This window comes from Salvelinus fontinalis, chromosome 14, assembly GCF_029448725.1.
Source record: "Salvelinus fontinalis isolate EN_2023a chromosome 14, ASM2944872v1, whole genome shotgun sequence".
Classification (NCBI taxonomy): Eukaryota; Metazoa; Chordata; class Actinopteri; order Salmoniformes; family Salmonidae; genus Salvelinus; species Salvelinus fontinalis.
The window spans coordinates 26,116,107-26,133,057 of record NC_074678.1 but is presented as its reverse complement, the minus strand read 5'-3'; the positions used below and the strand labels follow the sequence as shown (position 1 = coordinate 26,133,057).

The 16,951-nt window shown below is 39.7% G+C and overlaps 2 protein-coding genes across 3 annotated transcripts; both read right to left on the bottom strand.

The window, feature by feature from the left end:
• Positions 1-854: 854 nt before the first annotated feature.
• Positions 855-5,862, bottom strand: LOC129869304 (zinc finger protein 883-like). The gene is made up of 7 exons (XM_055943653.1): positions 5,853-5,862; positions 5,492-5,518; positions 4,100-4,179; positions 3,754-3,957; positions 3,430-3,657; positions 2,880-3,000; positions 855-2,729 (listed from the first exon to the last, which is right to left on the bottom strand). Exons 1-7 carry the CDS (start codon positions 5,860-5,862, stop codon positions 1,465-1,467), a joined length of 1,935 nt encoding a protein of 644 aa, XP_055799628.1. The 3' UTR covers positions 855-1,464.
• LOC129810529 (zinc finger protein 266-like) lies at positions 5,620-16,746 on the bottom strand. Of its 2 annotated transcripts, none has more exons than XM_055861088.1 (6): positions 16,641-16,746; positions 13,334-13,404; positions 13,000-13,197; positions 11,772-12,008; positions 6,651-6,771; positions 5,620-6,392 (listed from the first exon to the last, which is right to left on the bottom strand). In XM_055861088.1, the coding sequence occupies exons 1-6, from the start codon at positions 16,699-16,701 to the stop codon at positions 6,049-6,051; spliced, it is 1,032 nt and encodes a 343-aa protein (XP_055717063.1). In that variant the 5' UTR covers positions 16,702-16,746; the 3' UTR covers positions 5,620-6,048. The 2 variants fall into 2 exon arrangements, with proteins under 2 accessions (XP_055717063.1, XP_055717064.1); XM_055861089.1 differs by lacking the exon at positions 16,641-16,746 and adding an exon at positions 16,057-16,241.
• Between the last annotated feature and the right edge of the window lie 205 nt (positions 16,747-16,951).

Genomic DNA, 16,951 nt, shown 5'->3' with positions numbered 1-16,951 from the left:
AAGGTATCAGTGAAAGGACATTTTGTGTGCAAAAGTACATTTGGTGGAAACATGCTCATAAAGGTTCTACAACATTCGCATGAATCACCAATTGGATGGAAACCTAGCTAAAGGGCCATTCCATAGTAACAGGATTATGCTGAGACTCATATTGTTCACTTTGAAATGTGTCAAACAAAAACAATTCAAGTTTAAGTAAATGTGTTTTTGTCATGTTTTCAGTGGACAGTGTTAAAAGTAGGCTACATAATCCTTGTTCAAAAAGTTGTATGGCTTGTTAAAGAACTGTGCAGATGCAACCTACATTAAGTGAAGTGGATTCATTCCCAGTAAGAGAATGACATCCTGGGTCCCTGAATTGTACTACACACAAATGCATAATTATATATTTGAACATTATTCTGTTCATGATGATGTAGCCTAAATAGTTAGTGGTATAAATGAGGTAATGAGGCTCTCATCAAAGGTCATGTCATCTTATGGACCTTTGAAAGGGTAATAGATTTTTTTTCTTCTCACAAAGCATAAACCTACATTTTCTTCTCTTAGTCTATTTTCCTTTTCAGAATTTGTCAGTGGCATGGTGACACCTGTGAATAATACATCTGAGTGAAAAGACAGACAATTGAATGAATCTTTATTACAACACTAATATCAATATATTTACCATCAATTGATTCACCCCTTCAAGAACTGCATTTGAAACACACAACTATGTTTGTGTTCTTCCTTGCCAATCAATGACCCAAAGTCAAACGCTTTCAAGTGGAGGTGGATTAGAAAAGTCCAAAGAGGAATAGATCCAAAGATATCCCAGCTACATTTTATTATAACAGAACACACACAGACAAACAGACACTCTTAGCTTTTATTTGACACCCAACTTGATGCTCGTATGAACTTCACATGTTGGTCCACATGGGTCTTTAAACAGTTTCAAACATACATAGCTAGCTACTCTCTTTGTTATACCATACTAGCACCCCATTTGAAATGACTAGTAACGCTATGTGGAATTGCCCTAATTTATTCTATCTGGCAAACATAAGGTTTGTATAGTCAGCTACACACCCAATTTGTCCTCAAATGGCTTTATTAAACTCATATATGTTTAAATATATATATATTCGGAAATATCTTTACCTTTAGCTAGTTACATGGATGATTTTCAGGAGTATCAGAAGGTCAGCTAATATTATTGCAGTTGCACATACAGAATCTCAAAGTAAAAAGTACCACTACATGTAAAAATACTTTCCTATTTTACTGCCACCTAATGGGCATACATGAAAGTGAATCCTACTCCCCTACAGTCGTCAGAGAACAAAAAAGCCTCTCGAATGATTTTGAACTAGAGATAAATGTACCAAAAAGAACAGACTTATAATGAGATGGCATTGTATTACATTATTATATCATTCGTAATATGTTCTTTATTACCATCCTCTGACACCACACTAAATATCATATCTGTACTTCTACAGATGGGGGTGCATTACAATTTTGCTCTGTCTTCATACAGAATCGTTGGTGACGTTTTAAGTTCCCGTCATGGTTGAACCCTTTCCCACAGTTAGAGCAGACCACTGTTTTGGTTCTATTGTGAATGAGGAGATGGGTTTTCAGGTGAGCCGCTCTGAAGAAACTCTTGTCACACTGAGTGCAGTGAAACGTCTTCTTCCCTGTGTGGCTCTGCTGGTGGCGTTTAAAGTTCCCCCTTAGGCTAAAGCTCTGTCCACACTCAGAGCAGTGGTAAGGCCTCTCTCCGCTGTGTGTCCGTTGATGGTACGTCAATTCCCATTTCCTACCGAAACATTTTTCACATTGGGGGCAACTAAACGGTTTCTCCCCTGTATGTGTCAACTGATGTCTTCTAAGATCTCTGGAAAAGCCAAAACATTTGTCACACTGAGAGCACTGATAAGGCTTAGGCTTTTCTACTTTGTGTGTTTTCTGGTGTGCATTGAAGGCTTCCAGCTGGCCGGAGGACTTCTTACACTCGTGGACATCATAGGACCTCTGTCCAGTGTGGGTCTCCCTCGTATGTGTCAACTGATGTCTCTTAAGGTCTCTGGAAAAGCCAAAACATTTGTCACACTGAGAGCACCGATAAGGCTTTTCTCCTGTATGGGTTTTCTGGTGTGCTTTTAGAGTTTCCGGCCGGTAGAATGACTTCTTACACCTGAGGCAATCATATGGCCTCTCTTCAGTGTGGGTAATTTGATGTCTTTTGAGATGGGCTGGTCTTCTGTATTCTTTTCCACACTGAGAGCATTTATATGGTCTCTCTCCTGTGTGGCTCTTTTCATGGCTAGTCAGTTGGGTTTGAAATCTGTATCCTTTTCCACACTGAACGCATGTATATGGTCTCTCTACTGTGGGGATCATTTCATAGCTGGTCAGATGGGTTTGTCTTCGTAATCCTTTCCCACATCTGTGTTTTTTGAGTGAATCAGCAAAGACGTAGCTCTTTCCACAGTCTGCACAGTGATATGGTTTCTCTCCTGTGTGACTCTTCTGATGTGTTTTCATAACATATTTATTGGAGAAGCTCTTGCCACATTGTGGGCATGTGGCTTGGGTTGCTATGATTTTCCGAAACTTTAGCAGAGTGATGTACTCTTCAGGGTGGGCCCTCTTGAGGTGCCCGTGAAAAAAGCGTTCTATGGTGAAACCGAGCGTACAATGAGGGCATGGGTAGAAGGAGGAGGACCCATTTTTAGAGTCACCTAAAGGACAGAGATAAAAACATCAAATGAACTACAGTTATATTTGATTATAGAGCCATAGTTATTGAGAAATGAAACGTGTCATGTACATGTAACACATTATTATATCTCTACACCATAACTGCAACCCACCCCACCAATTGCACTCACTGAAATCAGCAGCATTAGCTTTCTCATCTGTATTTAGTGTCATCCCTGGATCCAATGATGTCTTGCTGCAATCTTCAATCTTCAATCCTCCTGAAACGTCATGCTCATTGTTTTCACAGTCCTTTGAAGCAGAAATGAGGCGGGTATTCAGTCAAAGTCAGTTACAGTATTTTCAAGAATTAGCGGAATACTAACTAGGCCCAGCACTCAAGCTAGTAGCTGCTCAAGAAAGCTATGCTTTGTGTTTGTGAAATCTTAACTTTATTATGAAGCTATAGGCTTAAATTTAGACATTGTCGCCATACCTATACCTGGCCTACTTCTTGTATGTCAGTAGCCCACTCCAAATGCAGTCAATTAGTGTCAGAAAGAATGAAGGTTTAAAGCTAGGTTTGTGGTTTGGGGTACACAGCTTTTAATAGGTAAGGTGCAGAACGGTCAAACAACTAGGAATGAAGACACCTTTAGTTTGAACCTACAAGAAGCTAATCCTACAAAACATATCAAAGTGTGTATTTCAGTAAGTACATTATTAAATGCTTGAACTCACCTGCACATGATCACTTTCCATCTCACTGTCATCTGTATCTGAGCATGATGATGATGTTTCCAATGGTTCCCAAGGCACTGGCACTTTCACAACATCCTCATCTTCTGACTTCAACCAGTCTTCATTCTCTTCTTCCTTAACTGTAATTAAGGCAACTTCCTCTTCATCTACTGGCAGAAGGGAGCATTCTTCAGACTCCTCTTTGACTGGGACTGGAGAATGCAGCACCTGACACAGAGAAAACATCATTCATTCAGCATCATCATTCTAACAATAACTCTGGGCCTCGAAAATGAGCTTGCACAGTGTTAAGGAGGCACTTACCTTTACTTTGAGGTAAGTCATGCTTTTATGTCCACACTCTTGCTCTGTGACTACATGGATGTCTGAAAGTGGATCAAAGGAGGTATCTTGTTCATCAGAGTCCTCATTTTGACAAACCTGGGACTTCTCAACTCTTAATGGCACAGTTGAAATCTGGAGTTCATCAGCTTCCTCTTTGACCTGCCTCCAATGCAGTGAGGGATCCTAGAACAGACCATGGTTGATGTTAGAAGAATAACATCTATTTGACCAAAAAAACTTGTTAATGAATAGCCGCTCGTTTTAGATATTGTATAATGAAATTGCTTCTCATTTTTAAGAATGCATGAAGTGTGGGTTAACCTACAAAAAGCCCTTCTGGCTGACCACTGCTATCATATCTCCCATATTGATTCATCTTCAGCAGATGATGAACAGACTTGTGACCTGCCAATAAAAAAAACAACCCACCCAGATGTTTAGTTAGATCACAAGGATCAACAAAGCTCATATGAAAATCAACAATGACACCAATGTTGATGGTAGCTAAAGGGCAATTCCAGAATAACAGAATTATACTGAGTCAGACGTTTCACTTTAAATGTATGTCAAACAAAAACAATTCACTGCAAAGTTTAAGTACATTTTCAGAGGGCATTGTTAAAAGTAGTAATTGTGCATAGAGTGGTATGGTTTATTAAAGAACTGTGCAGATGCCAAGTTTGGTAACAGAATGATGGTATGAATCTTTTTTTTCTTTGTGACATTTTCCAAAAATGTAAATATCTGCTCCAAATTATAATTCAAAGATGTCTGCAGAAAAAAATGGGCAGTCAACAATATCAACTTGAGTTTGAAAAACAACCTTTGGTTATCAAACTACATTAAGTGAACTGGATTAACACACGGTAACATAATTATGGTAATGGTATGACATCATTGGTCCCTGATTTGTACTCCACAGAAATCAATAATTATGGGTTTGAATGTCATTACATTCATGATGATGTAGCCTGAATAGTTAGAGGTAGAAATATGTAATATATGCTCTCAAGGTAATTTCTTCTTTTAGCAATGCGTTTCTAAATTTTAAAAGATAATTGCAAAACACAGCATACATGTTCTGTATTTTAGCCTGTGATTTAAAACACATTCCGTTTTAAGTATTTTTCTTTGACCTCATAATTCCATTTCTCTTTTAGTCTTTGTATCTCCTTTGCTTTTCAGCATTTGTCAGTGGCATGGTGACAATCTGTGAATAAAACATTTGAGTGGAATGACTGATGGACAATTGAATGAATCTTTATTACAACACTACTAGTATCAAGATGTTTACAATCAACTAATTCACCCCTTCAAGAACTGCATTCGAGAAAGAACACACAACTGTAATTGTTTCTCGCTTGCTAATAAGATAATGAGGTTATGTCAAACGTTTTCAAGTGGAGGTGGATTCGAAAAGTCCAAAGCGGAATAGCTAGCTAGCTCCACAATGAGATCCCAGCTGCATTTGATAATGAAGTACGACAGACACGCACTCTTTGCTTTAATTTGACATGCTCCTATGAACTACACACGTTGGTCCTAATGGGTCCTTCATAATACCTAGTCTTCAAACATGTAACGTTATAGCTACTCTTTGTTATACCGGTACTGTACTAGTACGTGGAATTGCCCTAAAGCATACTAGCTAACGTTAGCTAACTAAAGTTAACTGTTATAGCTAGCAAACAGATGAATTGTATAGTTAGCTACATACCCAACTTGTCATCAAATGGCAATAAAGCTCATATAAACAAGGAAAATATCCTTACCTGCTTGCTAGTTACATAGACATATCGAAGTCTCAGGGAATATTAAGGTTGCACATACGGAAACTCAAAAAGACCAATTTGAAAATATTTAATTTTCCTTTAAAATGTATTTTACTGCCATCTGCTGGGCATACATTTACATGAATCCTACGTCAGATAAGGAAAAGGCTTGTCTTGAATGATTTACATTTTCAACTAGACCAATGTACCAATAACATACTTAATTAGGTGGCAGTGTATTACATCAGTTACATTATCATATATTTATAATATGTTCTTTATTGCAATCCTCTGACACCTACTCACTAAAGATCATATATGTACTTCTTCCGTTACAACTTTACTCGGTCTTTACACAGAATCGTTGGTGACGTTTTAAGTTACGTCCTAATTGAATCCTTTCCCCAAACAGAGCATTTAAATGGTCCCTCTCCTGTATGGATAATTTCATGGCTGGTCAGACTAGTTCGTCCACTGAATCCTTTGCCACACTCAAGAGCATTTATATGCTCTCCCCAGCGTGAGTCCATCTGTGTCTTTTAAGTGCATCAGCGTAGACAAAGCTCTTCCCACAGTCTGCACAGTGATGGGATTTCTTCCCTGCATGAGTCCTCTGATGCGTTTGCATAACATATTTATTGGTGAAGCTCTTGCCACATTGCGGGCATGTGGCTGGGGTCACCCGTAAACTCCCTCTTTTATAGGCTTTGATTTTCCCAGTCTTCAGCATTTCAATGTAATCTTTAGGGTGGTCCCTCTTCAGGTGCCCAAGGAAAAAGCGTTCAATGGTGAAGCCGATTGCACAATGGGGGCAGGGGTAGAAGGAGGACCCCCCTTCAAAGCCACCTACAGGAAAGCGAGAAAAACATCAAATGAACTCAAGTTCTACTCCATTAGAGCCATTCCACTGGGCACACACTGGTTGAATCAATGTTGTTTCCACGTCATTTCAATGGAGTGACATTGAACCAACATGGAATAGATGTTGAATTGATGTTTGTGCCCAGTGAGATGTTTCATTGCTCATTAACTATTTGTCATTTACATGTAACACATTATTATATCTAGACCATAACTGCAACCCACCCCACCAATGGTACTCACTGAAATCAACAGCATTAGCTTTCTCATCTCTATCTGGTACCGTCCCTAGATCCAATGATGTCCTGCTACAATCTTTAATCTTCACTCCTCTTGAAACATCACGCTCATGGTTTTCACAGTCCTTTGAAGCAGAGATGAGGGGGGATTCAGTTCAGTCAGAAAGTCGGTTACCACTGGGCACACAACGTAATTTCAAGGTGGAAATTTTTATAATATTTGGTTGAGACGTTGATCAATGAGAGTTTAACCTTTATTCACCCGCTCAAAAAGACAGCCAGAAGTTTGTTGAATTCCCAATGTGTTATCACTATACTTTCAAACATCTAAAAGAACAATTGAATTCCAATAGAATAACAATGTCAGATTTTTGGTTTAGTTGTCATCTACACTGAGTATACAAGGCATTAAGAACACCTGCTCTTTCAATGACATGTGTGCCATTCAGAGGGTGAATAGGCAAGACAAAAAATGTAAGTGCCTTTGAACTGGGTATGGTAGTAGGTGCCAGGTGCACCGGTTTGTGTCAAGAACTTGGCCACGACTGCACGGCCAGGCACGACTCCAACACCATCATTAAGTTTGCTGACGACAACAGTGGTAGGCCTGATCACCGACAACAATGAAACGGCCTATAGGGAGGTTTTCGGAGCACTGACAGTGTGGTGCAAGGACAACAACCTCTCCCTCAATGTGAGCAAGACTAAGGAGCTGATCGTGGACTCCAGGAAAAGATTTGGCATGGGTCCCCAGATCCACAAAAAGGTTCTACAGCTGCACCATCAAGAGCATCCTGACCAGTTGCATCACCGTCTGGTATGGCAACTGCTCGGCATCTGACCGTAAGGCGCTACAGAGGGTAGTGCGAACGACCCAGCACATCACTGGGGCCAAGCTTCCTGCCATCCAGGACCTATATAATAGGCGGTGTCAGAGGAAATCCCATAAAATTGTCAGACTCTAGTCACCCAAGTTATAGACTGTTTTCTCTGCTACCGAATGGCAAGCGGTAACGGAGCGCCAAGTCTAGGACCAAAAGGCTCTTCAACAGCTTCTACCCCCAAGCCATAAGACTGCTGAACAATTCATAAATTCACCACCAGACAATTTACATTGACCTCCCCACCTCCTTTTGTACACTGCTGCTACTTGCTGTTTGTTACCTATGCACAGTCACTTCGCCCCCACCTACATGTACAGATTACCTCAACTAGCCTGTACTAGCCTGTACCCCCGCACACTGACTCGGTACCGGTGACCCCTGTATACAGCCTCGTTATTGTTACTTTTTATTATTTAAATTTTATTTTAGTCTACTTGGTAAATATTGTCTTCTTCTTGAACTGCACTGTTGGTTAAGGGCTTGTAAGTCAGCATTTCACAGTAAAGTTTACACTTGTTGTATTCGGCGCATGTGACAAATAAAGTTTGATTTGAGAACTGCAATGTTGCTGGTTTGTTCATGCTCAACAGTTTCCCTTATTTATTAAGAACGGTCCACCACCCAAAGGACATCCAGCCAACCTAAGAACTGGGGATAGCATTGGAGTCAACATTGGCCAGCATCCCTGTGGAACGCTTTCGACATCTTGTAGATTCCATGCCCCGACAAATTGAGGCTGTTGAGGGCAAAAGTGTGGGGGGGGTGCAACTCAATATTAGGAAGGTGTTCCTGTTTGGTATACTCGGTGTAAATGTGTTATCAGTGTGCTTTCAGGCATTTAAAAGCACAGCAAAGTTCAAATGGGAATACAATGTCAGATATTTTGTATTTATAAAACAACTTAAAGTGTCATCACTGTACTTGATCTAATAGCACAACCAAATGACCTGGATTGCAGTTAGAGATTACATTAAAAGTACATAGTACAATCAATTCTGTTCTGAGATTCTGTGCAGATTATTATAGCAATTGTGAAGATCTACAGACCTGCGACCTTTGCAAGCTATCTTGAACATGCACCCTTTCTATGATTCCATAAGACATTCATAGTTACCGTAACCTCAAAACGTGGCCATGGATGTGTTACTCATTTTAAGTTTCAATAAATACTATTACATTAGTTTGTAAGATAAAGAAAACAGCCTTAGCTTAAAGTTATTACGAAAGTCATATTGAATTGTGTGTGGTTGACAACACAATCAAATATCAACATTGGATGTGGGTACGCAGACCCATGAGCCACTGCGGCCACTCATGATGAGTTCCGTCTTTTTGTGGCCCCCACCCCATCAAAGTTTCCCAGTAGCTGCGCTACTGCCGTAATTAAAATTATTACATTTAGATGTGTCACTCATAACACCCCATAATGTCAAAGTGGAATTATGTTTATAGACATTTTTTTAAATGAATTAATAATGAAAAGCAGAGATATCGTGAATCAACAAGTATTCAACCCCTTTCTTGAGGCAAGCCTAAATAAGTTCAGGCGTAAAAATGTGCTAAACCAGTCACATAATACGTTGCATGGACTCATTCTGTGTGCAATAGTGTTTAACATGATTTTTGAATGACTACCTCATCTCTGTATCCAACACTTATACTGAACAAAAATATAAACGCAACATGGAAGTGTTGGTCCCATGTTTCACGAGCTGAAATAAAAGATCCCATAAAAGGTTCCATATGCACAAAAAGCTTATTTCTCTAATATTTTGTGCACAAATTTGTTTACATCCCTTTTAGTGAGCATTTCCCCTTTGCCAAGATAATCCACCCACCTGACAGGTGTGGCATATCAAGAAGCATGATCATTACACAGGTGCACCTTGCGCTGGGGACAATACTGCCCTACCAACCAAAAAGGCAGTGACAAACTAATTTTGGACCAAATGAGCAATGTCATTTTTGCTACATTAAATATATTCTTAATCATGTGGACAAGTATCCTGCCTCTATTGTATTGTGTTTTGGAGAAAATTGGGGTCATGTTAGCAGTTACTGCAAAAAAGTTACTGTGAAAACAAGGTAAATAAAAGCAATATTTCTCAGTTCCACACTATGAGCAGTTACTGCCTTTTTGCTTGGTAGGGTAGAATAAAATACCACTAAAATATGCAGTTTTGTCACACAACACAATGTCACAAGATTTTAGGGAGCGTGCAATTGGCATGCTGATTACAAGAATGTAGTGTTCCTTTCTCTATCATAGGCCACCTCCAATGTCATTTTAGAGAATTTGTAAGTACGTCCAACCGGCGTCACAAAAGCAGACCACGTGTAACCACGCCAGCCCAGGACAATCACATCCGACTTTTTCACCTGCGGGATCGTCCGAGACAAGCCAGCAGGACAGCTGATGAAACTGAGGAGCATTTCTGTCTGTAATAAAGCCTTTTGGTGTGGGAAAAACACATTCTGATTGGCTGAGCCTGGCTCCCCAGTGGGTGGCCCTGGCTCCCAAGTGGGTGGGCCTACAGCTGCACCTCTGCCCAGTCATGTGAAATCCATAGATTACGGGTTAATGAATGCATTTCAATTGACTGATTTTCTTATATGAACTGTAACTCAGTAAAATCGTTGCATGTTGTGTTTATATTTTTGTTCAAGGTCCCTCAGTTGAGCAGTGAATTTCAAACACAGATTCAACCACAAAGGGAGGTTTTCCAATGCCTTGCAAAGGGAACCTATTGGCAGATGGGTAAAAAATTTAAATAAAGCCGACACTGAATATCCCTTTGAGCATGGTGAAGTTCTTCTTTATACTTTGGCTGGTGTATCAATACACCCAGTCACTACAAAGATACAGGTGTCCTTCCCACTCAGTTGCCGGAGAGGAAGGAAACCACTCTGGGATTACACCATGAGCCCAATGGTGAGTTTAATGGCTGAGTTTAATGGCTGAGATAGAAGATAACTGTTGATGGATCTACAACATTGTCATTTAGCTTAGTATTGTGGAGTAACTAAATCAAATCAAATGTATTTATATAGCCCTTCTTACATCAGCTGATATCTCAAAGTGCTGTACAGAAACCCAGCCTAAAACCCCAAACAGCAAGTAATGCAGGTGTAGAAGCACAGAGTGAAAGGAGGAAGCCTGTACAGAATACAAATATCCCAAAACTTGCATCCTTTTTGCAATAATGCACAAAAGTAAAACTGCCAGAAATGTATCAAAGAAAGGATCTTCATGTCCTGAATACAAAGTGTTATGCTTGGGGAAAATCCAACAACATCACTGAGCACCACTCTTCATATTTTCAAGCATGGTGGTGGCTGCATTATTTTATGGGTATGATTGTCATCGGCATGGACTAGGGAGATTTGTAGGATAAAAAAGAAACTGAATAGAGTCAAGCTCAGGCAACAACAAAATAAGTATGCTTTCCAACAGACACTGGGAAACAAATGCACCTTTCAGCAGGACAATAACCTAAAATAACCTAAGGCCAATATTGTACAGTCCAGGTGTTCAAAGCTCTTAGACCTACCCAGAAAGACTCACCGCTGTATTCGCTGCACAGGTGATTCTAACATGTATTGACTCAAGGGTGTGAATACTTATGTAAATGAGACATTTCTGTATTTCATGTTCAATAAATTGACAAATTTCTTAAAACATGTTTTCACTTTGTCATTATGGGGTATTGTGTGTAGAGGGGTGAGAGATTATTATTTATTTTTTTATAAATGTTGAATTCAGGCCGTAACAACAAAATGTGGAATAAGTCAAGGGGAATTAATACTTTCTGAAGCCACGTCACAATACGTTGCCAAATTGCATTGATTCAACAAGTTTTTTGCCCAGTGGGTTACCTTTAAGAATTGGCGGAATACTAACTAGGCCCAGCACTCAAGCTAGTAGCTGCTCAAGAAAGCTATGCTTTGTGTTTGTGAAATCTTAACTTTATTATGAAGCTATAGGTTTAAATTTAGACATTGTCGCCACACCTATACCTGGCCTACTTCCAGGTCACATCATATGCAGTCACATTGTGGCAGACAGAATGAAGACTGAAAGCTAGATTTGTGGTACACAGCGTATAATAGGTAGGGTGCAGAATGGTGAAAACAACTAGTGGAACGAATTAACTTTTAGTATGGCCCTACAAGAAGCTAACCCTACAAAACCTCTCAAAGTGTGTATTTAACTCAGTACGTTATTAAATGCTTGAACTCACCTGCACATGATCACTTTCCATCTCACTGTCCTCTGTATCCTCTGTATCTGAGCATGATGATGATGTTTCCAACGGTTCCCAAGGCACTGGCACTTTCACAACATCCTCATCTCCTGACTTCAACCAGTCTTCATTCTCTTCTTTCTTCACTGTAAATAGGGCAACTTCCTCTTCATCTACTGGCAGAAGGGAGCATTCTTCAGACTCTTCTTTGACTGGGACTGGAGAAGGCAGCACCTGACACAGAGAAAACATAAAGTACCAGTCACAAGTTTGGACACGCCTAATCATTCAAGGGTTTCTCCTTATTTTTACTATTTTCTACATTGTAGAATAGTAGTGAAGACATCAAAACTATGAAATAACACATATGGAATCATGTAGTAACCAATTTAAAAAAAATCTAAATAGATTTTATATTTAATATTCTTCAAAGTAGCCACCATTGGCCTTGATGACAGCTTTGCACACACTTGGTATTCCCTCAACCAGCTTCATAATGCATTTCAATTAAAAAGGTATGCCTTGTTAAAAGTTAATTTGTGGAATTTCTTTCCTTCTTAATGCGTTTGAGCCAATCGGTTGTGTTGTGACAAGGTAGGGGTGGTATACAGAAGACAGCCCTATTTGGCAAAAGACCAAGTCCAAATTATGGCAAGAACAGCTCAAATAAGCAAAGATAAACGACAGTCTATCATTACTTTAAGACATGAAGGTCAGTCAATCCGAAAAATTTCAAGAACTTTGAAAGTTTCGTTAAGTGCAGTTGCAAAAACCATCAAGAGCTATGATGAAACTGTCTCTCATGGGACCGCCGCCACAGGTAAGGAAGACCCAGAGTTACCTCTGCTGCAGAGGATACGTTAAATCTCCAAGCTGTGTAAGAGCTATTTGACCAAGAAGGAGAGTGATTGAGTGCTGCATCAGATGACCTGGCCTCCACAATCACCCGATCTCAACCCAATTGAGATGGTTTGGGATGAGTTGGACCGCAGACTGAAGGAAAAGCAGCCAACAGGTGCTCAGCATACTCCTTCAAGACTGTTGGAAAAGCATTACAGGTGAAACTGGTTGAGAGAATGCCAAGAGTTTGCAAAGCTGTTATCAAGTCAAAGGGTGGCTACTTTGAAACCATTGAATGAGTAGGTGTCCAAACATTTGACTGGTACTGTAATTCTAACACCTCTGGGCCTTGTAAGTGGGCTTGCAGTGTTAAAGAGATACTTACCTTTAGATGCGTCATGCCTTTATGTCCACACTCCTGCTCTGTGACTCCATGTATGTCTGAAACTGTGTCAAAGGAAGGACCTTGTTCATCGGGGTCCTCCTTTTGACAAACCTGGGATGTTTCAACTCCTAAAGACACAGCTGAAATCGGACATTCTTCAGCCTCTTCTTTAACCTCACTCCAAAGCAGTGAGTGATCCTAGAACAGACCATGGTTGGTGTTAGAAGAATAAACTACATCTGACCAATAAAACTTGTTAATAGATAGCCGATTAGTTTAGATGTAAAACTAAATATTTTATCATTTTGAAGAACGAATAAAAATGTGGGTTAACTTCTTCTGGCTGATCACTGCTTTCACGTCTCCCATATTGATCCATCTTCAGTAGATGAACAGACTCGTGACCTGTCAATAACAAAACAAACCACCCAAATGTTGAGTTAGATCAATTAGGATTAAGTACCTTGTCGGCTCTGGGATTCAAACTAGCGATTTTTCGGTTTCTGGCCCAACGGTCTTAACCGCTAAGCTACCTTCCCCCCTGATGTTAGCTTAAGGGCAATTCCAAAGTAAAAGAATTATGCTCTGACACATATTTTTCTAAGTATGCCAAAAAACAACAATTAATTGCAAAGTTTAAGTAAATGTGTTTTGTTAACATTTCCAGTGGACATTGTTAAAAATAGTCCTTGAGTATAGAGAGGTATGGTTTGTTAAAGAACTGTGCAGATGCAGTTTGGTAACATAATTAAGTTTTCCAAAAAACATAAATATCTATTCCAAATTATAATTCAAAGATTTCTGCAGAAAGAATGGGCAGTCAGCAATATCAACTTCAGTTTCATAAACAACCTTTGGTTATCAAACTACATTAAGTGAAGTGGATTAACACAGAAACAGAACTATGGTAATGGAATGACATCATGGGTCCCAGATTTGTACTCCACAGAAATGAATAATTATGGATTTGAATGTCATTATATTCATGATGATGTAGCCTGAATAGATACACAGGTGGAAATGTCATTTATGCTCTTAAGGTAATACTGTATTCTTTTAGCAATTTGTATGGACATTTGAAAGGGTAAATGACAAAACTCAAAACACAAGAAACATACTTTGAACAAAGAAAATGTATTCTGTTTTAAGTTCCTCTTTGACCTCATAACTTCCCTTCTTTAGTCTTTATCTTTTTAGCTTTTCAGCATTTGTCAGTGGCATGGTGACAATCTGTGAAAAAAACATTTGAGTGGAATGACTGATGGACATTTGAATGAATCTTTATTACAACACTACTAGTATCAAGATGTTTACAATCAATTAATTCACCCCTTGAAAACTGCATTTGCTAAATCACAAACACAGACGCACACGTGTGTTTTCCTCCCCCAGCCAATCAGTGACCGTCTTCAAAGTTTCTGTACAAAACACTTTCAAGTAGATATGGATTCAAAAAGTCCAAAGAGGGATAGATCCACAATGATATCACAGCTGCATTTGATTATGAATGACCAAACCCTTAGCTTTCATTTGACACCAAATATGACATGCTCCTAAGAACTACTACACTTACACTCCCTAGAGTTTTCACTGGTCAACTTTACCCACGCCTGGATCCATGTGAACTACAATCCCGATGCTGTTTTAATAATCATCGCTTATGATACGGGTTTCTAAACACTTGGCCTTTATCTTTGATATCAGCGAGAAAGAATGTTTCAAATTAAAAATATACTTACTGTAACAGATTTGCACAGATCCATATACTGTGTGTGCCTCCAGTTGACAAACTACACTTCCTCCCCAGCTACGCGTACCCCAGGCTTTTCCAAATTAATTTCGTGTTTTGCCCTAGCACTACACAGCTGATTCAAATAATCAACTAATAATCAAGCATTAGGGCCTGGTCCCGGGGTGAGCAACATGCTGTGCGCCTCAGACTCGTTGAAGTATAAATCTTTATCCAAATCAAGGTTAATGATCGCTGTTCTGATGTTCAGAAGCTCTTTTCGGTCATATGAAATGATGGAGGAAACATTATGTACAAAAACAGTTAATATCATGTACCTAACAGGTTGGGAAATGGACCCGAAAAGTATGTATACACAAAGCTTATTTCTCTCCAGTTTTGTGCGCAAATGTGTTTACATGCCAGTTTGTGAGTATTTCTCCTTTGCCAAGATAATCCATCCACCTGACATTCGTGGCATATCAGGAAGCTGATTAAACAGCATGATCAGGGGACAATAAAAACCCACTAAAATGTGTAGTTTTGTCACAACACAATGCCACAGATGTCTCAAATTCTGAGGGAGTGTGCAATTCTCATGGTGAGTGCAGGAATGTGCACCAGAGCAGTTGCTAGAGAATTTTATGTTAATGTCGCTACCCTAAGCCACCTCCAAAGTAGTTTTCGAGAATATGGCAGTAGTCCAAACGGCCTCACAAACACAGAGCACATGTAACCACGCCAGCCCAGGACCCCCACACCCGGTTTCTTCATCTGCGGGATCATCTGAGACCAGCCACACAGACAGCTGATGAAACAGTGGGTTTGCACAAACAAATAATTTATGCACAAACTGTCAGAAACCTTATCAGGGAGGCTCATCTGCGTGCTCGTCGTCCTCACCTGGATGTTGACCAAATTGCAGTTCGGAGTTGTAACTGACTTCAGTGGGCAAACACTCACATTTGATGGCCACTGCCACGTTGGCGAAGTGCGCTCTTCACGGATGAAATCACAGTTTCAACGATATCGGGCAGATATCGGGCAGCGTAGTGTGGTGAGCAGTTTGCTGATGTCAACGTTGTGAACAGAGTGCTCAATGTTGAGGTTATGGTATGCGCAAGCATAAGCTATGGACAACGAACACAATTGCATTTTAATCGATGGCAATTTGAATGCACAGAGATACCGTGATGAGATCCTGAGGCCCATTGTCGTGCCATTCATCCGCCACCATCACCTCATGTTTCAGCATAATAATGCAAGGCTCTGTACACAATTCCTGGATGTTGAAAATGTCCCAGTTTTTCCATGGCCTGCATACTCACCATACATTTCACCCATTGAGCATGTTTGGGATGCTTTGGACGTGTGCGACAGCGTGTTCCAGTTACCGACAATATTCAGCCACTTAGCACAGCCATTGAAGAGGAGTGGGACAACATTCCACAAACAGCCGGATCAACTCTATGCGAATGAGATGTGTTGTGTTGCATGAGGCAAAATGCGGTCACACCAGACACTAACTGGTTCTGATCCACGCCCCTACCTTTTTTATGTAGGTATTTGTGACCAACAAATGCATAGCTGTATTCACAGGCATGTGAAATCCATTGATTAGGGCCTAATGTATTTATATTGACTGATGACCTTATATTAACTGTAACTCTAACATCTTAGAAATTGTTGCATGTTGCGATTATTAATATTTTTGTATACTAGTACGTGGAATTGCCCAAAAGCTAACGTTGGCTTGTAGCTAGATAGCTATCTATTATATTCAAGCTAGATAATCCGCTTCTATTTGGCAAAATGATGACTTGTACAGCTAGCTACACAACCAACTTGTCATCAAATGGCAATAAAGTTCATATATGTTTAGATAAATATATACGCATAAAAATATATTTACCTGTAACATGGATGTTTTCAGAAGTATCCGAGACTCGGGGAATATTATTGCGGTTGCACATACGGAACCTCGAAAAGACCAAAATACCAGAATTTGAAAATACATTCCTTTCCTTTAAAGCAGGGGTGTCAAACTCATTTCGCATCGTGGGCCACATACGGCCTAGGGAGATGTCAAGTGGGCCGGACCATTAAAATTATACCATACTCTGCTATAAATAACCAAAATATCATGTCTTTCCTTTGTTTTGGTGTAAAGAAGCACAAGAACATTAGGAAAATATTGAAATTTAATGAACTATCCTTTTACAA